The sequence below is a fragment of the Chlamydotis macqueenii genome, chromosome Z, assembly GCF_036417535.1.
Source record: "Chlamydotis macqueenii isolate bChlMac1 chromosome Z, bChlMac1.mat, whole genome shotgun sequence".
In the NCBI taxonomy this organism is placed as follows: Eukaryota; Metazoa; Chordata; class Aves; order Otidiformes; family Otididae; genus Chlamydotis; species Chlamydotis macqueenii.
In genome coordinates, this window is record NC_141593.1 from 82,708,345 (window position 1) to 82,733,748 (window position 25,404).

General features: G+C 49.0%; 2 protein-coding genes across 7 annotated transcripts in view; one reads left to right on the forward strand and one right to left on the reverse strand.

Annotated features, from left to right (window-relative positions):
- Window positions 1-41: 41 nt before the first annotated feature.
- TRMT10B (tRNA methyltransferase 10B) lies at window positions 42-21,738 on the forward strand. Of its 6 annotated transcripts, none has more exons than XM_086770444.1 (9): window positions 42-91; window positions 548-726; window positions 810-918; window positions 1,008-1,132; window positions 1,739-1,891; window positions 2,683-2,761; window positions 3,609-3,676; window positions 4,001-4,124; window positions 21,560-21,738. In XM_086770444.1, exons 2-9 carry the CDS (start codon window positions 577-579, stop codon window positions 21,721-21,723), a joined length of 972 nt encoding a protein of 323 aa, XP_086626570.1. In that variant the 5' UTR covers window positions 42-91; window positions 548-576; the 3' UTR covers window positions 21,724-21,738. The 6 variants fall into 6 exon arrangements, with proteins under 6 accessions (XP_086626570.1, XP_086626575.1, XP_086626572.1 ...); XM_086770449.1 differs by lacking the exon at window positions 21,560-21,738 and adding an exon at window positions 11,484-12,628; XM_086770446.1 differs by lacking the exon at window positions 21,560-21,738 and adding an exon at window positions 5,101-5,892.
- Window positions 8,638-25,404, reverse strand: part of FRMPD1 (FERM and PDZ domain containing 1) — a 52,797-nt gene continuing 36,030 nt past the window's right edge. The window contains exons 8-17 of the mRNA XM_086770453.1: window positions 22,101-22,196; window positions 20,150-20,275; window positions 18,872-18,991; window positions 18,435-18,571; window positions 17,075-17,201; window positions 16,581-16,676; window positions 15,140-15,322; window positions 14,591-14,738; window positions 13,078-13,881; window positions 8,638-11,054 (exon numbers count right to left, since the gene is read on the reverse strand). Of these exons, the coding sequence (XP_086626579.1) occupies window positions 8,716-11,054; window positions 13,078-13,881; window positions 14,591-14,738; window positions 15,140-15,322; window positions 16,581-16,676; window positions 17,075-17,201; window positions 18,435-18,571; window positions 18,872-18,991; window positions 20,150-20,275; window positions 22,101-22,196 (4,176 nt within the window). The 3' untranslated portion in view covers window positions 8,638-8,715. The remainder of the gene's footprint in view (window positions 11,055-13,077; window positions 13,882-14,590; window positions 14,739-15,139; window positions 15,323-16,580; window positions 16,677-17,074; window positions 17,202-18,434; window positions 18,572-18,871; window positions 18,992-20,149; window positions 20,276-22,100; window positions 22,197-25,404) is intronic.

Consider the following 25,404-nt stretch of genomic DNA (forward strand, 5'->3'; position numbering starts at 1 on the left):
CCCCCGGCACGGCCTCTCTGCCCGGGCCCGGCCTCCCCTCCCCGCGCCGCAGCAGCTGGACGCTGGCCGCCTCACGAGCTGGAGGGCCTAGGTAGGAGCCAGGGGGCTGCCGGGGCCGCCGACCCCGCAACTCCAGCACGGTGCACTCAGCACTAGGAAACCGCCACGGCGCTGAGGCAGGAGACGGCCCTTGGGAGACGAGCGCGAGGACGCTCCAGGCGCCTGAGGCCCTGCGGGTCAGCGGGCAGGCGGAGAAGTGGGACGGTGCCCCCGCCGTAGGGCCTCCGCTGCGCTGCGCTGCCTCCGTGGGGAGACGCCGTGGGGCCAGCCGCGCTTCCGCGGGATGGTTCTTCCGCTTGTGGTGCTGCGGAGCCTGCACCCCGCGGCGGATCGCAGCCCGCTGCCGAGCAGCCCGCCTTGGCCTCTCCCCTGCCCGCGGCTCCTTCGCCCATACAGGATCCACTCCCTCCCTACTCCCCGGCCCGGCGCCCCCAGCACCGCCGATCGCATCCGATGACATCCGCTTCTTTCTGCCCTTCCGTGCCAGGCCCCGCCCCGGAGGGGAGTGTGGTGCGGATGGCGGGCGGCGACGCCGCGAGCTGCTGTCTGTCGGCAGAGACTGAGGGGGAGGCGGCGGTAGCCTGCGAGGCTCTCCGTCTGCTGCGGATCGAGCCCTCGGCCGTCGGCCCCAGCGCGGAGCGGGCGGGCGGTGCGGCGCGGTGCTCGGTAGGTGCTGCGGGGCGAGGCGGGGGGCGGCGCGGGCTCGGCGGCAGGAGACCCGCAGGCCTGAGGCCCCGCTGCTCGCGTAGAGGAACGTGCTGCGGAAGCGGAGGCGCTGGGAGCGGGTCTTGGCGGCGAAGAGGAGGAAGCGGCGGCAGGAGCGGGAGAGGAGCAGGGCCCGGCGGGCCGAGTGCCCAGGTGAGGGGCAGCACGGCGCCGAGCGGTCCCGCCGAGGGGTTCCTGGGCCGCTGGGGCCAGGGCTGCCCTTTCTCTGCTCTGCCTCCCAGGGGCTGCCAGGCGGGACGGCGGCAGGGCTGCGGCCGCCCTCGCGAAGGAACGCCTTCTGGAGGCCAGGGCGTCGGGGCCTCGGCTCTGCGTGGACCTCGGCGTGGCTGACTGCATGACGCAGAAGGTACGGGCCCCCCCTGCACTGGTGCTGCCTCTGGCGTCTGGGAACTTCTCAGAGATCCAGCGGATGTGCTTCATTGCAGACTCCACAGGGCCTGGAGGCTGCTTTTCTCATCTGTCTGTCCCTCTCTGCCTCTGCGCTGGAAAATGTCCTGTCCTGTGGTCCTTCCAGGGAGGTAGCAGATGGGAGCTCTCTGAAACAGGGCTGAGGCAGAGGAGGTGACTGGGGCAGGGCACTGGTTTGTTCTAGCTGTTCTGGGAAACTCTGAGAAACCCTCCAGCTCAGCTAGAGCTGGGGATGTGTGAGGGTGCACATGCAGCAGCTCTCCTGAGCTCAGTCTCCAGAGGCATGCTGGCCCCTCTGGTGCCTGCCTGTCCCTCCAGCCCCAGGCCTGCCTGTGGCTGCCTGGTCTCCAGAATTGGCTGGCTGCACACCCAGCTCACTGGGCTTCCTTTAAGACCCAAAGGTAGTTGAGCTGTGTTCTTCAAGGGCAGCCTTTCCAGAGCCCCAGCAACCAGCTGGTGACATGGGCATGATGGATGTGTGCAGGCCCTGAATGGATCTGTGTTACCCCCTACCCCTACCCACTCTGCTCTTATTTGTTGGAAGGAAACAAGCCGCCTCGCCTCCCAGATCAGGAGACTCTATGGGGCAAACAGGCGGGCAGAGAAACCGTTTTGGCTCTGTCTGACAGACTTTGTGGTGGGCTCATTGATCTACGAGGAGTGTTTCCGCATGAATGATGGCTTCTCCAATTATTTGGTAAGAGTCTCTGATCACAGTTCTTTCAAGGTGGCTTATAGCAGCCTGTGGCCACAGTGTTGGCCCTCAGTAGTGACCCAAGACAGGCTGAGGTGGGCTCAGAGAGGGGGAATGCAGTTCAGTGACAGTGATTAAGGTGAGGTATTTCTGCCCTTTGGTAGGAGACAAGAAATAACAGATAATGGGGTGATAGGCAAAGTTTTCCAGTTAGACTGTGTGTCTCTCCTGCTTGCAGAAGCATTCCTTCTCCAGATGCTACTTCTGCAAGGAGGCCTGTGATACTGGGGACAGGCAAACACAGAAGCTTGGTCAGGCTTTGGGCAGCTCACGCATTCCTGTCCTGAGTTTTTGTACCAGGTTTGATCTGACTCAAGCATGAGACCCATATGTACAGATTATGGCAGTGACATTGAGCTAAGTGTTCTATAGCACATGTGAGGTTGCACAGGGTAACAGTGAAGGGAGAAAACCACTTGAAGTGGAGATTCCTGAATCTCTTGAGAATTAGAACCTCATTTAAAAATAGGTACTTACTGCTGATCTCCCTTCCTCAAACCATGTCTAAGGATTTTGATGAGAAGAGAAGTTAATGGATTTTTGAGATATATATTGTTCAGTGCTTATATAGAAAAATTTTCCAGAAATTAAAAAAACACTCTATCTGTACGAGTTTAAACATCAATGGCAGTAGTGTCAGTTCCAGTATATTTCTGTGTCTGAGAATGGATTTTGCTCTGGCAGACGGACTTTGGGCTAATGGGCTGCTTCTCTCCCTGTCTTGCATTTTTCAGATGGATACAACTGAAGAAAGTTACCTGGACCTGTTTCCTTTAGATGCAATTGTTTATCTCACTCCTGACTCTGAGAATGGTAAATATTTTACTTGCTTTAGGCACAGGGAAACTAGGGCAAAAGGTTGATTTTTTTTAAGCTTTTCTCTTTGAGACTGTTTCATAGTTCAGGTGATTAAATTCCAAGTATTCACTGTCTCTAATTGCATGAGATACTGTGTACTTAGTTTGATGCTAAATCTATTCATATCTAAGTCTGTTTTGACAAGGTATGAGATTTTTGAGTCAGGGCAGTGTGTGATCTGCAGCAGACTTAACTTAAAACCTGTGTGTGGACCCCCTGCAGTGTGTGTGGCAAAGTGGAGATCCTGTGGTAGTTTTGAATACAGTCTAAATTACAAGTTTTTCTGAAATAACGTAGGAGCTATAACATTCCCTTTATTGCTTAATTTGCTGCTGAGCTTATTTTCTCCTCTTCCTCCATTTCTAACTGGCCACATGTTCCTGGGGATGTAGATCCGTTTCTTGTTTTCTGCAAGTGCCTTACTCTGAGAAGGAATCTGGTAAGGGTGGGGGAAAGTTTTTCTAGACGACCTTGACAGTGGGTGAGTGTCTGCAGAGCAGATGGGATTGGACTCGCCAGAGCAGCCACATCTAAGAACAGACAACAGTTAAAGGGAGCAATGTGTGGTATGTTTTCCACTCTGTGCTTTCAGCCTATGTCTGATCTCCTCCTTTCAGTCTGCCTCTGGGTTCAGGCAGACACTTTTGTCTCTGAGGCCTCAGCCTCCTCTGCGGTCTGAGGCTTCAGGGTGAAGGGTGACTGGCCACAACTTTCTCATGGAAGTGGAGTCTTGCTTGTAGAATGGTGTAGTGCAGGATTTTACTGTTGTATGGTGGTGTGCAAGTGCTTGTCTTTTTTCTAGTCCTTGAAGATATTGATCCACATAAAGTGTATGTCCTCGGAGGCCTGGTGGATGAAAGTATTCACAAGGTGGGTAGTAGCCTGTTAGAACCTGAACGTGATGTCTGCGCTGTTCTCTCCTAAGAGCAGAGACATCCCATTGGTAGCACCCAGTGCTGCTGCTGCCTGAGACATCAGTCAGACAATTTGAGACATCAGCATTGTGCCACCATTTGTTTTTGCTCAAGGTTCTGCCTGGATCCAGCACCAGGCTGAGAGAGACTGCAGCAGTCTGGGTGAAATGAGCCCCAGGACAGTTTTCAGCTTCGTGGCTGCTTGTACCTGAAATGATGTGCCTGCTGTGCTTGTGCAAGTTTCTGTACATTGGGCACCTTGTTCTTGCTTCCTTTGCAGAAGGTGACTCTGCAAAGGGCACAAGAGCAGTCCTTGCAAACAGCCCGCCTCCCCATTCGCGAGTACATGGTGAAAACTGTTAACACCAAGAACTACCACTCGGAGACACTGGCAATTAATCAAGGTGAGAGGCTGAGCCATGTCCTGTCACTTGCCTGGGCCAGAGGAGGGCGGACACTATCAAGCAGCAGAGTTTTCAAAATGAAGGCCCAGTGCTAAGTAAGGGGGGAAACACTGGGAGTGGAGGTTTTTCTTACTAGGTTTTATCCCTGCTGGCCACATTTTAAAGGTCTTGTGTGCTTCTCTGCCTCAGCCCCCTCTCAGGGAAGCAGGACTTGCATCACCCTGGCTTTGGACAAAGCAGTGAACAGTTAGTGTGGGGAGATGTGAGGAGGCTGCTGTTGCTACATAAGGTCCCACAAAAGGGAGAAGGACAGAAGTTGTCAGGCCTGTGTCAGGCTGAGTCAAGGCAAGGCTCACCACACCAGGGCGGAGTGTTCGTGTGCCATACCACTGTGATGGCTCCATGTCATGACAATGGGCTGGGCCACCTGGTCACATCAGTGGATTTTCCCGTGCTCCTCCACCTCTGCTGGCAGTCTTTGGCTTTTTAATGTGAACACCTCTCTTCTACAGGCTACAGAGGGGCTCATGTCCTAGGCCATCTCTATTAAGTTCTTAAGTCTGGTGTGAGGACTTTTTTTGCCATGTGTCAGCACAAGGCAGAGGTGGTGGCGCAGGGCTCTGCAGAGCACTAAGCCTAGCTGTTGGAGTGTCCCAAGGGAGCCCTGATGTGGAGACACAGCATCTGAGAAGCCATGGTGGAAGCACAGTAGGTATGACCCACTATGGGTGTGCTGTCTTCAGCAGCCCAGATGGGCAGTACAGGTTAGTCAAAATGGTGACTCGGGGCACCTTGCTTTAGTTTACACAGCCTCTGCTTTTCCTAGCCAGAGATCCCGAAAGTAGTCTTCAAAACAGTCAGTTGCTCCTAGATGAGCTGCCTCAAACACTTGCTCATCAGATTTTAATTGAGAGGGAATGCAAACCCCATGCTAACCTTCCCTGGCATCCGCTATTAGTTTCCTGATGTTTTGCAGCCAGTGGGGTGTGTGTTACAGAGCTTGCTATTGATGATACTGTTATCACAGCATGGTACATCTCTGTTCCTGGCAGTCTTTGATGTCTTATCAACTTACTATGAGACACGAAGTTGGTCAGCAGCCTTGAAAGCTGGAGTTTCTTCTGGAAAAGGCTATGTGCTACCAGATGCAGTGAAATAATTGGAAATATCTCAGCATGAGAATGCACAAGAAAACTTTTATTTTGTGATGTTAAGGAGCTGTGCAGACAAGAGAGGCAAACTCCAAATTTCAAGCAGAGGCAGCAGCATGAACGTGCATAGAGAAAGCAGCTGTACTGAAGTCTTGTCTAAGGACCTTGTTGAGAGTGACACATTCAGCAGTGCAACCCTGGAAACTACTTTTCCCCTTGAACAGAAAACAAAAGCTCATGGAATGCTGGCATGAAGTAAAAACTGACAGGAATTCAGTCTTGCTTCTTTGGCAGTGTTTTTTAGAATGTTTCTAACTTGTACATCTACACTTGTGCTGGGACAGGGAGGAGAGCTTTAAAGTATTTGTTTTATCAGTAAGTAAGGTGAAGTTAGAATTGTAGAGCTGACTGGTGAGGAAAATTCCTTCCTGTGGAAAAGGACAGTGCTGTTCCAGCTGGGGAACACAAGATGGGAAAGTAATTCCTCAGTGGAGAAACCATTCTTAGGTGCACCATGATTTAACAACTTTAAACTAGTTGAACTGAAGGCTTGTTGAGCTGTTGAAGCCTATAGCTAATCCTGTGCATATAATCTAAAATAAAATGTTTGAATTCCCGTTGCATCCTTCAAGTTACTGGTGCATGCATGGTACATCATCACACACTGTTGTGAAGTTCTTTACCCCTGACATCCCTCCTTGGAAAGCTACCTGGGATTTGACTCTGCCCTGCACAAAGAGCAGCGATGCATTTCACGGCCACAGCAGAAAGCATTTTTGATGCATTTAAGTTGGTATGTTACCTCAGCCATCTTTCTTTTCTAAAAAAAAAAACAAAAAAACAACAAAACCAAACCCAAAAAACCTCATGGTCAATGACTGTCTAACCACCAGTGGAAGGACTTCAAGGTTTTCTGAGGTAAATTACCATCTCATATGCTTACATGTTTTCCCCTTCACATCAAGACCCTTTTACAACACATGGAATTCAGTGTCCATGAGACTGTGTCAGTAGGGCCTGCTGCAACAGAAGCAGTTGGTGGACACAGGGTGCCCTGTTGCTCCCCACATAGGCTGAAGTAGTGTTTGCCAGCACCTGTTGCTTTGCTGTGCCATATGGGCTCTTTTGGTGTCCCATGGGCTCTTCCAAGTTCTTACTCTTCTGGTCCCCCTTGCTCATCAGCTGTTGGTGTGGAGTTGGAGGTCTGGACCTGGGCTTCAGTCTGAGACTTTACCTTTCTAACCGAGTTTGCTAGGCAGCAACATAGGCTAACCCAAGCCACCTGGCAGTGCTACCCTCCCCAGTGACTGAATGACCTTTAGCCATCCTGTCCTGTGTGACGAGGAAAGCAGATTGCTCTTGGTTAGCTAGCTTGCTGCCTGCAGGCACACTGTAGGAATAGCAGCTGTAGGGGATTTGCTGTAGGGTGGCTAAAGGTTGCTGAATGCCTGTGGGTGTTTGTTTGCCTGCCTAGTTAGGGAGGTCTTTTAAGTGTGCTGGAGCAGTCCCTTCTGCCCTAGCTGCCATCCTCAGCTACACCAAGGTTCAGCTGCAAGGGCTTGCCCTTTACTCCCTCTGCAAGCATTAACAAATGAGCAAAAAAGTGGGGATGGCCTCCCTCAGATGTTAAAGAGCCGAAGGACAATCCTGTCCCCATGCTGCCCTGGTGCTTCGCGAGATGTGATGCTCAGTGGGCAAAGCTGGCTACCTCTTGTGGCCTGCTGTCCTGGTTTTGGCAGGGATGGAGTTAATTTTTCTCTCAGTAGCTGGTGTGTTTTGGATTTTGTGTGTTAAGAATGTTGATAAACCATCCTGATGATACATGGCTGTCCAAGTCTCGCTAATGTGCAGCTGCAGGAAGCTGGGAGAAAGACAGAATAATTGACCCAAACTGGCCAAAGCGAGTATTCCATGTCATAAACGTCCACTCAGTGTATAGGTGAGGGTTGGCCAGGGCGGGTATCTGCCTTCCTGGCATCCATCTCTCTCTCATTCGCCTACCTTGCTGGCTCCCTTTTCACTCCTTGCTTGCTGCTTGGTTTCATTTCCATGATCACTGCTCTCGCCCGATTTGGTCATTGAGACATTGGGTGGCGAGAAAACACATTGTTCATTTTGTATATTTTAATATCCTTATATTTTGTTATTAATGTAGTACTGTCTTCACCTCAACCCACGAGTTTTCCTTCCTTCCCAATTCTCTCCCCCATCACACTGGGGAGAGGGAGGGTGAGCAAGAAACTGTGGTAATTCGGGCTAAACCATCACACCTGCCCATTTCCTCTGCTGCCTCGTGCAGACCCCTCCATCCTGAGCACACTTGGCTGCAGCAGTTGATCTGCTACAGTGACAGCTCATCACACTGCACACCTGCGGCATCATCCCTCTGAGAAAGCCAGCTACTCCCAAAGCCCTTAAGTTAGACACCAGCAGTCAGGGTCCTGCTTCTGTCCGCTTCATCAGAGAGTACCAAGGTCATGCCTCCAGCACTAGAGTGCTGATTCACTAGGGATGCACAATTTGACAACCTTTAAGGGCAAAAAGCTCATATCTACTTAGGGATATATTGCACATGGCAGAAGAGCTACTGACAAGGGCTGGGAAAAGGGGCTTGCCCTCGCCTAGGAGGCCAGTGTAATGGGTCATCACCACAGCTGTGAAGATAGTATTTCAGTCTCAGGGATTACCTGTTCCTTCTGGAAGATGCAGATCTGTAAGTTGGTGGGGGTGGGAGGGGCTGGGTGGGTGTGTGAATCAGGGACGTTCTCAAGCATCAGAAAAAAAATAGAAGAGCTAACTGACGCACACAGAAACTGTATCAGAAAAGCAGGATATGGTGTTGCCTCCCTCGCCTGGGATAATCCTCTCTTCAGCCCTTGCACGGAAAAGCAGCTAAATATAGCATAGCATTGTTCGAAAGAGGTTTACATTACAAGTCCAGACACATCCCCAGCCACAGAAGGTGGACAAAGCAGCGTGGGTTCCTTCATGTAGGGGCCAGGGTAGGATTTGAAGTCACTTTACTTCAGAGCCTGCCTGGAGAGTGAGGAGCGGGAGAAAAGGCAGGCCAAAAGGCTCCTCTCTTGCTCCACAGGGGACAGAAGGCAGCTAAGACAACACCTTGAAACTGGCTACCTGCAAGGCCATTGGGAGCTGAGGGACAAGCCCCAGGCAAGATACATAAGCCACTGAAGTACTCTAAGAGTTGGCATATTGCATATGGATTGTGTCTGCAGAATTACACAAAGCTAGGCTGGAGGGCAGTATGCCCTGCCCCATGACCACCCCTCAGAGTGGCTCTTGGTGGACCTAAGATGACATGCATGGACATGTCCTTCCATGACCATTCTCTCTGTGTGGGAGAGCCTGATAGTGGACAGAGGGGAAATGGCTGGGGCTCTTCCACACCCAGTGCACCCATGTGTCACGAAACAACCCCATCACAACAACGGGGGTACCCTGAACTGCTGCAGGAGACAAAACATGGCAGCTGTAAGGGCTGTGTGTTGGCGGGTGAGGAGCTTGGCACCCAGATCTGGGCAGCCTTGCCTGCGAAGCTGCTGCTGAACAGCCTCCACAAGCTGGTGGTAGGTGCCCACCACATCCATGAGTGCAGCCCCAAGCTCCTGCTGCCTCTGCCTGCACAGCTGGCAGTGTGTCACCTGGAAGCAGGCCACCGCCAGCTGAACCAGGTGGTCAAACGTCACCCTCAGTGCACCCTGCAGATCTTTGAGGGGCTGCTCTGTTTTCAGGAGCTCCTGGCAACTGGACAGCAGCTCCCGGGAAGCTAAGCTAAGGGCACCCTTGCTCTCTGCACCCTGCTCTGCACATTGATCTTGCAGGTGGGTTGCTTGGTTCCCAGAAAGCTTCCCCACAACCTCCTGAAGCTCTGTGATGTAGGCTAGGAAGCAGGAGAAATCTGCAGGGCTCACCTGTGCTTGGTCCTTCAGCTGGCTGAGGGCTTGGACATGAGGGACCCACCATGCCACATCCCTAGCAATGGAGACTGGGTAACTGCCCACAGCGGTCCCAGGAACACTGCAGCTTCTGGATGGTTGGGTGGTAAGAGGCCCCAGAAATGTGCTGCACATGGGGATGGCAGTTTCATGTTCCCCTTTGTCATCAGGCCTGTAGAAGCAGCTGATATAGGACAGCTGACAGCTGCATTTGTCCATCCCAAGCTGTGGTTGAGATGTCTTCATTGTGGAAAAACCCAAGGACCTGGTCATGATGGGATCAGAAGGGGTCTGCTCATCCTTTTTGCGGTTAAAGCAGAGGAAGGAGTGTTTTGAAGCCCCATGGTCTCCTGCTCTTTTTTCCAACAAACCTAAGGGAGTTGGGCTTGAGGAGATGGAAAGCCCTACAGCTGGAGTCAGAGGAAAGGTATTCCCCACCTCAGTAGCCTGTCCTCTGGGAAGAGGAGTCTGAACAGGCCACAGCTGATTGTGAGCCATGTTTCCTGTATCTTTTCTGGGCTCTCCTTCATGCAGCTCCTGGTTGCATAACAACTCCTTCCCGAAGGGTGGTCTAGCTGGGGATATTTGCATCTCCCTTCTGACATCATCAGCCTGCGGGCACCCACTGGTCTTCTGAGAGGCCAAACGCTCTAGTGGGATATCTGCCCTTTCCTGAGATGGGCTGGGTGATGTGAGGTCTGTCCTTAGCCCAAATGAGAGCCAGGAGAGGCGAGTTATAACTCCTGAAGTATTGCTGCAGTCTGCTAAGAGCTGGGTTGCATCTGGAAAACCCACATGATTTTTATTGTGCACTTTCCATAAGGCCTCCTTGTTTATCACTTGCCTGCTTTTTGCCTGTGACAAGGCACTGTCACTGCTGTTTTCAGCACAGCTGTCACAACTATCTTTTCTTTCTTCACAGGGAGCCAGGACAGGCTCCTCACACCCTACTTGCCTCCCAGCAGTGGGGAGCAGGTCCTGGTCCTGAGCCATCTCACAGGGAGAGGCCTCACTGGGGCCATGAGCTGGTGGTGGCAGCGTGTGTTTGTTAGCAGCGCAAATCACCTCCTGGCCCAGGAATTTGGGTATATCACCAGCCTTGTGCTGGGCTGCTGTCACCTCACCAGCCTCCTCCAATGCCACTCGGGCCAGCCAGCCGGTGGCCACACAGCTCTCCTCACACAGCCACTCAGTATTTGCCTTCACGGAGGAACTTTTCTGGGCAGCTCTGCTTTGTCCCCCAGGAAGGGGCACAGCTTTCTCCAGGGACAGGAAAGGTGGATATACAGCATGTGCAGGTTGGAGGCCACCAGCCACATGTACGGCAGTGCCTACACTCTCCTCCCTGCGCTGGTCACCCTGCAGGCGAACAGCTGAAATGGAAGAAACCACCGAGTCAGTCACTGATTTTGTTTCCATGGTGTCAGGCTCCATTTCCATCAGGTCAGAGGATGAGCTTGTGCTAGCAGTGTCTCGCTGGGCCGGGGTGGCAGCACAAAGTCCTAGCTCTGCATCCTTCTGGATAACCACTGAGAAGGGTGGAGTAAGGGGCTGAGCAAGGAGTGGTGATGGGGGTGGCCAAGAGCAGCAGCTTTGCGGAGAGCCTGGCAAAGCCAAGGGGAAAGTGACTTGCGAGGTATAATCGGTTTTCAGGAAAGATCTCCTCTTCCTTAGGCTTTTGACATATGTCAGCTCTTTCTCCTTTCTGTGTTTCTCCCTTGCTGTCTGCCTTGTCATGAGGTTTTCCCCCAAGCTGTAACACCTTGGTTTCTTTAGGATGCAGGATTTGTCTGTAGCCTCCCAGGCTGTCATATTGTAGCCTGCTGGCAAGAAAAAAAAAATGCAAGTCAGGAAATAGCCCCAGCCAGCAGAATATCCATGTATCTATACAGTGGGTCAGAAAGCTCTTAACACAGGTCCTGCAATTCACAGAACCATGGAATAGATCATAGAATGGTTTGGCTTGGAAGGGACCTTTAAAGCCCATCCAGTTCAACCCTCCTGCAAGAAGCAGGGACATCTCCAACCAGATCAGGTTGCCCAGAGCCCCGGCCAACCTGGCCTGGAATGTTTGCAGGGATGGGGCATCCACCACCTCTCTGCGCAACCTGTTCCAGTGTTCCACCGCCCTCGTTGTAAAAAATTTCTTCCTGATGTCTAATCTGAATCTACCTCCCTCTATTTTAAAGACATTACCCCTTGTGCTAGCAAAACAGGCCTCGCTGAAGAGTTTTTCTCTGTCTTTCCTATAGGCCCCCTTTGGTACTTGAAGCCACTCTAAGGTCTCCCTGGAGCCTCCTCTTCTCCATGCTGAACAGCCCCAGCTCTCTCAGCCTGTCCTCATAGGAAAGATGCTCCAGCCCTTTTATCATCTTCATGGTCTCCTCTGGACTCTCTCCAACTAGTCCATGTCCTTCTGATGTTGGGGGCTCCAGAACTGGACACAGTACTCCAGGTGGGGTCTCACAAGAGGAGAGTGGAGGGGCAGAATCCCCTCCCTCGACCTGCTGGCCACACTTCTTTTGATGCAGCCCAGGATGCGGTTGGCTTTCTGAGCTGCAAGCGTGCATTGTCAGCACACGTGGAGCTTCTCATCCACTAGCACACCCAAGTCCTTCTCCTCAGGCCTGCTGTCTATCCATTCTCCCCCCAGCCTGTATTTGTGCCTGGGATTGCCATGGCCCAGACCCATGTGCAAAGCCCAGCCCAAAGTGCCAAAGGAAACTGTCTCTCCTGTTATGATCAAGCATCTGCTTGGAATCAGCTACGTCAGGAAAAATAGTCTGGGCCTGTGGCCACAAAGACTGAAGTCCAGGATTAGTGATGAAGGGCGCCGGACAGTCTCTCCCCTGGTTCACTGGAGTTACTTGATCTTACTGCAGGTACAGCTATAGTTCTCAAGTTAAATTTAGTGATATTAGCAGCAGCTACAGAGAGTACTGCCTACAGCTGTAGAATTATTAATATTAAATAGAGACATTATCAGAAATTCCCAGCCTGGATATTTAGATGATAACAATTTCCAGAGCTTACAGTTTTGTGCCTGAACATGGTATTGTTACCACGCATGAGCACAAAAGCCAGAATTGCTCTAACTACATGAAACAAATTCTTAAGAAGTTCAGTTAGTGTTAAAAGAGCTGATTATTTCAGAAACAAGAATCCTCTCCTTTCTGAGAAAATACAACTATCAGGAAGCTGCTCAGCCATGACTCCTCAACGCAGTTACATAACAGGCCCCTGATCCATAAATTGTTTCTCATCTTGTGGGTACATGGAACAATAATGTTTTACAACTTTTAGCTCTCCTCAGCTTGATGGAAGATAGCAGAGTGAAGGCACTGCCTGCCAGTGGGAGTATTCTCCATAAACCTCCCTGTCAGTGCAGGGACACACACCTTTCCTGTGTTTTGTTTCTGGGACTCATCACTCTTTTCATCACCAAAGATTCAGCCTATATACAAAGATGCACAGAACTTACTCATGCAGCATGTTGGCTTCAGGATCAGGGAGAGCCAGTATTCTGGAATTCCTGGAGAAACATGGGGACTTTCCAGAATGCCAAACTCATTTGAAAACTGACTTTTTTGGGGATCTATTGTTTAGATGTGATGACAAATCTCCCTGCAAAGTTGCAGCTCTGACCCCTGTGTGCACATCCACTGTATTTCTGCTGAAGAGTGGCTTACGAAGAAAGAGTGTTCAAAGGTCCTTCAAAAATCTTGGGAAAACTATGAAGAGCTGAAAGATGATTCCTCCAGGAAGACTGCTATGGGGGAAAGAGGCAACACTCTAGCCCCGGGGGGTGGAAGGAAGTTTACCTGCAGTGAGTGAGTGAGGGTTTACCTGCCAGGGCATCCAGAGGGCTAAGCCTTTCTACAGCATCATAGAATTCTTCCTCAGAGCTGGTGTCGCCAAAGCCTGGGGGTGGCTCCAAAATGAGGTCACTTGCCTCTGCTGTCTGTTCTGTTCCACATGGTGCCTTGTCCTGGGCAGACCCATCTTTCCAAGGATTTCTTTGAGGGCTGCAACTTATGTTGCTCCTCTCCACACTACCTGCAGGGGATGCGCTGTAACACAGGCTGTAATAGCCCATGGTGTTTCTCTCAGACATCTTGCTTTCCAGCACAGATGCACCAATGTCCTCCCCTCTCTGCTCAGAGGGGCTATGTTCACACCCAGGCTCCTCTGCATGCGGTACCTGCAAGAAACAGAAGTAGTCTCTGGTTTCAGCCCTGCTGGAGCCTCCTGCAGCACGAATAGGGAAGAAGCTCTTGTCTGAGCTGCTCATCTCATGCACTGTCGGTGTGTAGAAGTGGAAGAATTCTGGCCTGGAGGAAGGGCAGGCTTCCAACTCATCTTCCTCCAGTGCATCCATAGAGTCACTGGAGCCACTTGTCTTAAACCCTCGGCTCTCAGTGTTGGCTGAATCCGAAGCCTCGGATATGCTGTCACTCCCATTGCATTGGTCATTCCCTCCGACCTGGGACTTTGTGCTGTCCTTCTCCAGGCTCTGGAGCTCTCCAGGCTCCTCCTCATTGCACACAGGATGGGCGCTGCTGTATGCTACAGGAGCATCCAAGCAATGCTCGGAGGAGGAATCCAGCTCCCAGGAGTCTTCAGAGTCACTGCAGGTTCGAGATTCATACCCTGGGATTTAAACACATCTATCAGCCTGTCCTTTGCAGTGGCAAGGAGAAACAGCCAGACAAGGGCTATGAACTTGTCTGCACAGCAGGGACTCAAGGCCCAGAGAGCTCTGCCCTCACTTGCTCATCAGCAAACAAGGTGAAGGTGTATTCCAACCCACAGGGTCATAGCCTGTCAGTGGAAGCTTGGTGCCTCCTGCCTCCTTTGCTTGGTTTTGCTGCAGAGCAGTACCAGAGGGAGATGCAGAACAGCAGCCAGCTAAATCATTGCCTAAAGCTTCGGTCAGCAACCCCTATAAGGCTAGAGTTATCCTGACTAGCGACAGGACAGGATGCCAAAGAGATCCTCTCTTTCCTGGCCAAGGGATGCCAGCAGAGGGAAGTTGTTCAGGAGGCTGGCAAAAGAGCACAAGTGCTCAGTGACAGGTTTGCTATTTCGATGACAGGCACTCAGCCTTCATTTCTTGGAAAAAGCTGACAATTACTGCTGCTCTTCCCCTGCCCAACATGTCTGGGGTTGATGGAAACCTGACAGTGCCTGCACCAAGGCTGACAGTCTTTAATAATTTGCAGATGCCACTGTACACCCCTAGGCTACTGTTCTAGCATGATTCCCAGGAGGGAATTAACACCTTTAATGCTGGAAGATCTACCCACTTTCTCCCCATCCTTTGGAAAAAAAAAAAAAAAAAAAGCAGTTATTTTTAAACCTTCTTCAGCTGAGACACGGTGCAGTTGCTGTTTTTTCTCTCCCCAGGTAAATATGGAGACATTTGCATCCACGAACAGTCTGTAATAACCAATGATAAGGCAGACAAGATCTTTTGCACTGTTTGATTCCAGCAGCAGAGTCAGCAGCTTTTTTTGGTAGGGGAGGTGGGGGGGAGGCAGCAGGGACGAGGTAGAAAACAGTAAAAAAAATGTTAAGAGTAGACAAATATTGCTTGTACCACAATCTGCAGGAACACGCTGCACACTGAGAAGACATTCCCTCTCTCCCATACTGCCATCACTGCAGAGCACTCATTTTGCATGAGGCACAGAGAAAGAAGAGAAACTGTTTTTCTCGCGTTTTTCTTTGATATGTCTCACTGATCAAGGACAGCAGGAAGAATCACTTTTCTTGAGTCACTTTGTATTCCTTCTACAAACTTTCCCTTCTGAGTCTGTTCTAAGCCTTTTGATGGTATGAATGAGTCCCTCCTTGTTCTCTGGCCCTGAAACAGCCACACTTTGGCCATCGTGAAAGCACCACTTACCTTCAGATCCTGCAGGTAGATTTTCACCGTGCTCACTTTTTCAGACTCCTCTGTAAGCTCCACCCTGCTGATATTTGCAAACTCTGCCAGACTTGTTATGATGTTGAGCTTATTATTGATAATCTGGCTCACTCCATACTTGGCACCCACCAGCAAGGCAACATACGATTCTCTGTCCTGTAGCTGTAGGGGGAGAGATTAAACCTGTAGCCAAAATCTGAGCAGGAACTCGTTCACCTGTGCTGGTCAGGGACTCCTCAGCCACCCCATCTTGTGTGGTATCTTTTGACACTGGACTCTCTTTACAACTGGGCTGTAACCAGCTGCAAAGGGAGCCCCTCATTACTTACAGGCTGTCAGGTCACCTGCTCCTGGACGTTCTCTTCTCTGGCTTGGGGACTGCTAGTTTCCCTGTGCCCCCAAGGCAGGTGGCCCCAGAAATGCACCAGCCATCTAGTAGATCCAAAGAGGTGGTCAGCAGCAGGTTGCTATCGGAAGTGTCACCTGGCAAGCTGTGCCAGACGGACCTAGTGAGACCTACTGGAGCTGGCTAGAAACTTCAGGAAGGCATTTTTGGTTTTGGAAGAAATGTCAACACTTTCTGTTAGGATCAGACACTTAAAAAAATGAATTAACACTCATATAATTTTGCAGAAATATTTAAATTTGCACACCAGTGTAAACCTAAGCATTACTGCAACCCACCAGTAAGACCCTCTGGTACAGACCTACTGCTGACTACTGCTCAGCTCTCCGTACAAAACAGCTGCGGCCCACAGTTCAGTACAGATCCAAGTGAGGACAGGAAAAAAAATCCCAAGAAACCTCTTGTGAAAAGAGCAGCATTCTTTTTTATAGTAAGGTTTAAGCATGGCCAGTATCTTTTTAAGAGTTTTTTAAAACCCCCCAGATCTCTTAAGCACTTTATGACAAACAAAATATAGACAGAGTTCATCTGAAGAGCAAGAGTCACATCTTTCAATTAGAAAAAATATGCATAATTATTGTGTAGGCTGGTATGTTATTCCCTTCGAAGAAACTATGCTGAGTTACCCTAGCAGAGTCCCCTACCAATATTGATCATGATGTCCCGGGATAGGTAAAAGTGGTATGACTGGAGCTGGCTGAAACTGCATTACAAGAGCTAATGTTAACATTTTCTAAGACCACCAAAACAAAAACAGGGAAGGAGACTCAGTAGAAGGTTGCTAGTCTCACATGAACAATCAGTTTAGAAAAATAGTTAAACATTTCTGCTTTAAATAGGGTTTGCTTTGGTTAAGACATAATCCTACCCACTGGCAAAGAAAAAGGGTTAAAACTGCTTCTTGTGCCCTATCTTTGTAGTTATTGTCCAAGTACACTGCCATAAGAGATGCACAAAGCAATGCAATAAGACAGTATGCCAAACCCCAATTACATTAATAAACAGCACTCATACCATCAGGGTGGCATTAAAGATCTTCCCATTGTACATCTTCAGGTCTCCCAGTATTTGTAGGTAGCTCAGGCGCACTTGGACTGCTGCGAGCGTATGCTTTGTTTTGCAAGAGAAGAAATGATGTTTAGAACCATGACAGTTTAATAAGGTTTGCCTGGTAGCCTGTAGGCTAGAAGACATCCTTTTCATACGGGACTTGGTATTTGACAAACACAACTAGCTTTGTCTGGATAGGCAATAGATTTGTACAGGACCATCCCACATTACCACATTTGCCATCTGGCAACCCCACAAGCAAACTGCAGCAGAACACACTATGCAGGAAAATGAGGATGTGTGTACAGCAGAGGAAGTTACAAGAGGAAGAGACAGGAGAAAGGCCCCAAGTGGTCCCATAGAGAGAAGACCCATGGAGGAAAGACATTGCCTCTCTGGCCCTGAGAGATGCTGCTGCGATCCTTGGAGGTACCTTGAGCCCAGGGGTCGCACACTACCTTCTGTCGAGGGTCCAGTAGCACCTGGTTCCGCTTCATGTGGTAGCTGATGGCTTTCTTGATATCTTTCCCTCTCATGTTTCGAAGCAAAGTTGGTGAGATGAAGTTTTCAATTCCCCAGTCCCTCCTGCCAGAAAGATGGGAAGGGAGAAAAGGGGGTCCCAGCTGTGCTGTCCCCCAGCAACACAAGACTATGGAAAAGGCCAGCTGGCCAGAGGCAGAGAAGGGCAAAGGCACGACACTAGTCCAGGATGCACCGAGCCTCAGGGTGCTGTAACGTGTCCGGACAGCTCATGCAACGTGACTGCCTCACTCAAATTCAGTTCTATGTGCATCTTGTACTGGGTCAGGAGATGGGGTTGGAGGAACACACACTTTCATGCATGGTTATGCAGGAGACAATCTACAAGCTTAGTCAGCCTAATGGTCCCAGTCTGACCTTGTAACTCAGAAGATGAAGACTCTGTCTTTACATTCACTTTGCTTTGGTTACAAGATTATTACATTTCAACATCTCTAGTTCCCTAGACCCTAAAATGTGGGCCATATTTTCTGCTGAAGAGTTGATTCAGCTAAAGCATTAAATATCCAGGAGCTAAGAATACTGCAGTTGTCTGTAGTTGCTTCTCACTCTCCACTGACTGTAGATAGTTGCTTCTCACTCTCCACTGTCTGGCTGTATGCAAGGAATCAGTGGTCCTTACATGGGCTGGTGGAGGCTCAATGATGAAGTTACCGAACAAATGTCTGTTATTTAATGACTAGCCTGTCACAAGTTCTTAAAGGAGGGCTGTTCTTTAAGGCAAGTGTGATCTAACAGCACTGACATGCCCACCTGCTACTTGTGAAAGCATTTTTCAGTATTTTTTTCCAGATCCCATTACTTCGCAGGACTTATTACTTATAGTGAAATTAGATATTTCTGATACAGTTCTGGTGGATGAAGAGACATAAAGTACTGGCTGTGCCAAGCTGATGATTATCCTCTCTCTCAACTACAGCATGCAAATCTTAGTATACTGGTAGGTGCAGCCTGGGTAATCGTAACTATGTGAGTGATTTGCCACTTCATGCCCCTGCTCTAGCTACAGATCAGAACCTTCCTCCGCTTAGGGACACACCCAGATGTTATACTGTCCATATTATTCAAGCAGCTCAGCAGGTTAAAGACAAGGAGGCTCATGAAGCCACCTTGCCCTAAAAAGACTGGCACAACTAAGAGACTACAGTCTTTTTCGGTCAGAGACAGTCTTCTATCCAGAGCTAAACAATGTGCAAACATAGAGCTGATGCCACTTTTAATTGGCTCCTTCTTTTGCTAGGCTTAGTCACAACAAAACACAGAAATTTGGGAACTTACTCAATGTATTTTAAGGATACTTTCTGTGGCTGAGCACAAGCATAGATCCTCTCCTGTATGTGCAGAGCAGCCAGACGTAAAGCCACACTGCATTTCATTTCCACAGCAAATCTTTCCTGAAGCACATCGCTGCAGCTCTGGAACAAACAGAGCTGAGTTAGCATGATGATGGGAGCTAAAGAATTTAGGATAAGACCTCTGATATGACTACCATACATCAAATAAAGGGAGCTCATTTCAGTCTCATTCTGCTAAAAAGCCAAGCACATAAGTTCATTCAATAATTTACTGCAAGTTGAATTAAAGTGCTCTGTTCTTAAGTGCTCTCTGCATTTCACATTCATATAACTGAACTGGCCTGAAGTATGCTTTGGTTTACAGCAGAAATGAGAATTACTTGAGAAGAGATCCTCAAGCATGGAATCCCTCAATTTCACCTGCAGGTAGAGATATTCAAAAGCAATTGGGTCTTCCTGCAGGAGGTCTAAGGGATCCTTTGGGACAAAGCAAACTCTGAAGAGGCACCGGTAGTCGTGACATTCTCTTTTTTGGACCACCTGCAACAGACAAAGAGCATCATGGCACAACTGCTGCTGTAGTCCCTCCCTTCATAAATGCATAGTAAGCCTCTGGCTTGTATAACTCACAGAAATCACATAAAGCTACTGGCAAGTGGGATGGCTGCAGATTAGGCATTGTCCTTAGCAAATAGAAGACATAGCTAGTGTTTGTAATTTTATCTTTGATTCTTTTTCTGGTTTTTGCTTCTCCCTGTGGTAGCTTAGAAGTCCTTTGACAGCAAAACTTCATTAAATATCCATTGATCTTATGTACTTGCAGCATAACCAGGACAGAGGTTTCAAGGCCATATGATATTAACTGAAGAAAGGGCAAGCTTTTCTGCTTTTAAGTTCAGTCATAAGATACAGCAGCCCTAAACAGACACTTGGATCATCATCATAATGTCAATACAATGTTAAGACCGCTGGATTATACATTTACATATTTTATTCTGGGCAAATCCCATACAGGCTCACCAACTGAAACAAAGCAGAAATTCTCAGGCACATGTGCTCTATGGTTGGCCAGTGTTAGCTACTGAACCTCTCTGCATCACAGTGGATCACCAACCAACAAAGTCAACAGCATGGAGATGAGATTCCCAAGTAGGCACATTCTCACAAACTAGATTAGTCCAGAATTACTAGTACAGTCACAGAATTACTAAAAGAGCTAACCTCATGTTTGCAGGACAGAATCTTTTGATTTAGAATTTAAGCAAAGTGGCACAAGGCTGGGTTAACTCTCTCACTACTTTGGGAATTGTAAATAGCTAGGTACACAGCTATTTTAAGACTGTCTCAAATAGTCCTCTGTACATGGGCCTATCTGACAGGTGATACAAAACATGCTCATCCCAGATTGCTCTACACAGTCCAAGCAATACCAGCCTATGCCTATTGCTCTGTGGGCACTCTAAACAGAGTAGACACTTCTGAAAGCATCATTTCTCCAGGGGCTCTGTTTGATGCAGTGGTAACACATGGAACAGGCAGAGAGAAGGGGAGATGGGGCCTCTGGAAATGTGGTCAAGCTCATTCCTTCTTGTGACACCTGCAAAGCTGAGCTCTCTCTGCACCCCACTGGCCACGTTTCCCTGGTGCTGGTGTCCCCCTCCAGCATGGCTGCAGGGGCATGCGAGGGGCTCTCCTCACCTGCTCAATGAGCTCCTCCTCATGTAGCAGGTGGATCTTTGCCACGTTGTACTGCTCCTCCAGAGCAAGGGCAAAGTGCGCAATGCTCCGGATGGAGAGCTTCTCTTTCAAGGTGAGAACAATGTCCTGGGAAGGGAAGGCACATAGATGGTCCAACAGAATTTAGACACACTTGCTGAGCACTGCTAGCACACCGCATGAATGTGGATGATTCTAGCCTGCCGCTGGCAGCCACATGGCACAGCACTGAAAGGGCAGTGGCCAGACACAAAATTCTCTGCAGCCAAGGACATGCTTGGTGCTGCAACACAGAGCAAAATTTTTAGTGCCGTTTCACAGGAAACCAGTGCCTATATGATGTACTGCCTTTCCCTCTTCACTGACAGCTTCTGAACAAACAACAGAGGTCTCAAGGTTAGAGAAAGTCTGCAAGTTCATTAGAAGTGGAGGTATGGGAGACGGCAACATCTTTGGGACACGAAGTACTAGCTGCTGTACTATCCCAGATGATGTCAGAGCAACAAAAGAATATGCCAGCCAGGCAGCTGACAGGACATTAATCAGAGCCACCCATGTCCACTGATGCCAGTGGTTAGTAAGGAAGGGAGTCAAGGGAACTGCAGAGGAACTTCTGGAAACTCCTAACTTCAGAAGCATTTTACCCATTTGAGTGTTTCTCTGAGGATGCTGGTGAGGGTTGCACTCAACTCCAGTAGGGAAAAATTTGTTCCAGCTCAGAGGCAAGCAACTCAAGTCTAACAGGAAGAGCTAATCTATCTTTTAGAAATTAATCCCTTGCATATGGGCATTCAAATCTCTCTTTACAACTTATCTCCCCTTTCCTTACTACCTCCTTCCTTTATTGCATTATTTTATTTTTCTCTGCCCTGCAAGTTAAAAGAATTGCAGAGACTTACTTGCATGAGAGACCACAACAGTTTTGTGAAGTTTGAATAAACAAGACAATTAAACTTGTCCTTTTTGAGGAAAGTTTTCAGTGCATTATAAATAAAATATCCTTCCTTTTGCCCTTAATCTTCTTTCAGCCTGATAACTCCAGAATGTCTGGCCATTGTGCATCTTTTCCACAGTATCTGCACTGCTGCAGAACATCATACATCCTTTAAAAAAAATATGGCCTCCAATCACTGTGCACAGGCAAATCTTACTAACTCAACATAAACATGGAGTAACTCTAAAGATCAGGCTAGAAAAAGTTAAAGTTTGTAAGCCTACGTCTAAACATGGCAATTACAGAAAGTGCTAGATTAATGGCTCTAGAGAGTAGCACCTTGTATTTTGAAGAGAATGATGTTAACTTCTCTATAATGACTCCAAGCACAAGTGATCCTAGGGAGGTGGTATTGCCTTTTCATCTCAAGGGGTTAATCAGTTTTCATGTCTCCACAGGGAAACATTTTCACCAGTGCAGAAATGAGGCTGGAACACGGAGAGGCACTTTCAGTAACAACAAACTGCAGTTGCTGAGTTCACATGATGTCCCAACTGTTCAGATCCCAAGCCAGGAGGCTTGTTCTCCCTCTCAGGGATGCACATTGTCACTGCTATATTAAACAACCTCCTCTGTATTCTGCCACGTAGTTTCCAAGGAAAGCAACGTTCATGTGGCAACTGCTGATTTGCCACTCCCCCACCAACGTTCCCTCTTGTCCAACTTCAGTCATGCTTCACAAAGCTGTAGTGGTCTCATAGCCAAGTTCCTGCAAGCTCTGTAAAAACTAGCTGCTGAGAAGAAAACAGGTGAACAGAAGCAATGCCACCTCTGCAGGAAGGGCATGGAAAATCCAGCATGTTCAGCATCAGCCAGCAATCCAGTTCCCACTAGCTGGCCAGTACAACCAAGAGGTTGCAAGTTCTACTGCATGCACCTTTGCTACTGGATTGAATTCAGGTGGTGGGAAAACAAAGACAGACAACCAAGCATTGTTACCTTCACAGTAGTGCTTGTCTCAAACCTGAAAGCCTTCGTCTGTCCATTTTCCAAGTATACCTTGAGAACGTTGGGCATACAAAGAAGAGAATTCCCCTGCAGAACAAAAGCAACAGCACTAATCCTTGGACATTGAGCCTCCGGGTATCAGCTGCTTTGCCTGACACAGCACACCCTGGTATAAATGAAAATCTGTCTCTACTTTTGCAATCCTCTTGTGTGGCACCAAGCTTTATTCCCTGATTATGCTCCTGGCACAGAACAAGGGAAAGAAAGCATAACAAATTACTTCACCATAAAACTCCAGCCAATGCAACAGCTGCACATGGCTCAGATATGCCCATGGTTCAGTTCCACATGACACAGGAAGATCTGGCAGATACTGAAAGCCATCCTCCTGCTCATTACTAGAAAAGTAGCAATGTCTGCCGGAAAAGACATCCTCCCATTACCAGGCACCACTAATCCCCACACTGACACCTTCCCAGTGGCGGCAGTCATGACTTCAACTCAAGAGCTACCTAAACCCTCCATGCTACTATGAACAGATATTGCACACCATGGGAAGGCTGTAGGATCCAGCTAAACAGGCAGTGCTACTTATACTGAGCATTCTCCTAAGATCTGTGACTTAGGGGCTTCCCAAACAGGAGATGATGTCACCAAAGTTTCTCGAGATAAGTCTCAAATGCATTAGACAAGACAATGACTCCCATAGCAAAAGCACCTCCTTTGGGTGCTCCCAGAAGGGTCTGGAAACTTGGGTTCTGTCCTTCTAGGGATGTCTAGAGCTGCAGCTTTCAGCATTCCACCTTACTCCTTTAGTAGAGCTCATTTGCACCTTCCTTCTTGTTTTCAGCCTTATTCTTCTTGTTGTTCAGTGCTGAGAAGGCTTACTCCTCCACCCTTGGACTTCCCATTCAGCATATCTTTCTTATATTATTGGACCAGCACATTCCTCCAATCTTAAAGAGTGTATTTACTTGTGACAGTCTCAAGATTGAGAATGGCATTTCTAACATCTCTCCCATATCTCATTTCATAGAATCATAGAATGGTTAGAGATGGAACGGACCTTCAAAGGTCATCTAGTCCAACCCCCCTGGTAAGGAGCAGGGACATCCCCGACTAGATCAGGTTGCTCAGAGCCTCATCCAGCCTGGCCTTGAATGTTTCCAGGGATGGGGCTTACACCACCTCTCTGGGCAACCTGTTCCAGTGTTCTATAACCCTCATTGTAAAAAATTTTTTCCTAATATCCAATCTAAATCTACCTCCCTCTATCTTAAAACCATTACCCCTCATCCTATCACAACAGGCCCTACTGAACAGCCTCTCCCCATCTTTCTTGTAGGCCCCCTTGAGGTACTGGAAGACTGCTATAAGGTCTCACCGGAGCCTCCTCTTCTCCAGGCTGAAGAGCTCCAACTCTCTCAGACTGTCCTCATAGGAAAGGTGCTCCAGCCCTTTTATCATCTTCGTGGCCCTCCTCTGGACCTTCTCCAACTGGTCCATGTCCTTCCTATGTTGGGGGCTCCAGAACTGGAAACAGTACTCCAGGTGGGGTCTCACCAGGGCAGAGTAGAGGGGGAGAATCACCTCCCTCGACCTGCTGGCCCCACTTCTCTTGATGCAACCTAGGATGCGGTTGGCCTTCTGGGCTGCAAGGGCGCATTGCCTGCTCATAGAATCATAGAATCATAGAATGGTTAGGGTTGGAAGGGACCTTCAAAGGTCATCTAGTCCAACCCCCCTGCAAGGAGCAGGGACATCCCTGACCAGGTCAGGTTGCTCAGAGCCTCATCCAGCCTGGCCTTGAACGCTTCCAGAGATGGGGCCTCCACCACCTCTCTGGGCAACCTGTTCCAGTGTTCTATAACTCACATCGTAAAAAATTTTTTCCTAATTTCTAATCTAAATCTACCCCCCTCTATTTTAAAACCATTACCTCTCGTCCTATCGCAACAGGCCCTACTAAACAGCCTATCCCCATCTTTCTTGTAGGCCCCCTTGAGGTACTGGAAGACCGCTATCAGGTCTCCCCAGAGCCTCCTCTTCTCCAGGCTGAACAGCCCCAACTCTCTCAGCCTGTCCTCATAAGAGAGGTGCTCCAGCCCTTTTATCATCTTCGTGGCCCTCCTCTGGACCTTCTCCAACTGGTCCATGTCCTTCTTGTGCTGGGGGCTCCAGAACTGGACACAGTACTCCAGGTGGGGTCTCACCAGGGCAGAGTAGAGGGGGAGAATCACCTCCCTCGACCTGCTGGCCATGCTCCTCTTGATGCAGCCCAGGATGCGGTTGGCCTTCTGGGCCACAAGGGCGCATTGCCTGCTCATGTTAAGCTTCTCATCCACCAGCACTCCCAAGTCCTTCTCCTCAGGGCTGCTCTCAATCCATTCCCTGCCCAGCCTGTATTTGTGCCTGGGATTGCCACAACCCAGGTGCAGGACCTTGCACTTGGCCTGGTTGAACTTCATGAGGTTGGCACAGGCCCACCTCTCCAGCCTGTCAAGGTCCCTCTGGATGGCATCCCTCCCCTCCAGCGTGTCGACGGCACCACACAGCTTGGTGTCATCGGTGAACTTGCTGAGGGTGCACTCTATCCCACTGTCCATGTCGCCGACAAAGATGCTGAACAGAACATTTGCTGTGCAACACCTTATAAATCTCACAACCTTGGATCCTCTTGATAGAGAGCCCATATACCCTGGAAGAACTACCAGAACAAACACAAAACACTTCTGAATCCTGTTCCTTGTTTCTCCTCTCCCTGTTTTGTGGGGTTCATGCTGCTTACAGTCATCACTGAAAAAAACATTGCCACTATTCCTGAGCCCAAGCTCTAAATCATTCATGCGAAGTAGCACGAACACATTACATCTTTGACAGGCTTTGGTTCCTCCCTCAATTTCAGAAAAGTGATGTTGGTTTACACTAACTGCACATTTTCTCTGGTAGCTCCCACAGCCACAGGTTATCATATGAATGGAGCCGTATACAGCCAGCACACAGCAGAACTTGAAATCTATATAGAAATTAATATATAAATTAGTATCATTGCTCTCCTGGTCAGATCCAATTAGCTGTCCAGAACACCCAGATGGGATTTCTCTCTTTTTGTGCAGGCTCTGATAGACTACTATGAATTAGTTCTGAAAGCTTCTGTTATGGCTTAAGTAGTTGTATCCCTCCAGTTTTGTCTGGTGCAAGGTTGATTTACTCTATGTTGCAGCTAGGCCCACAACTTCTAATAATACTTGACTGATGCTGACCTGAGGATCTTGACCTGTCTTTTCCATATCAT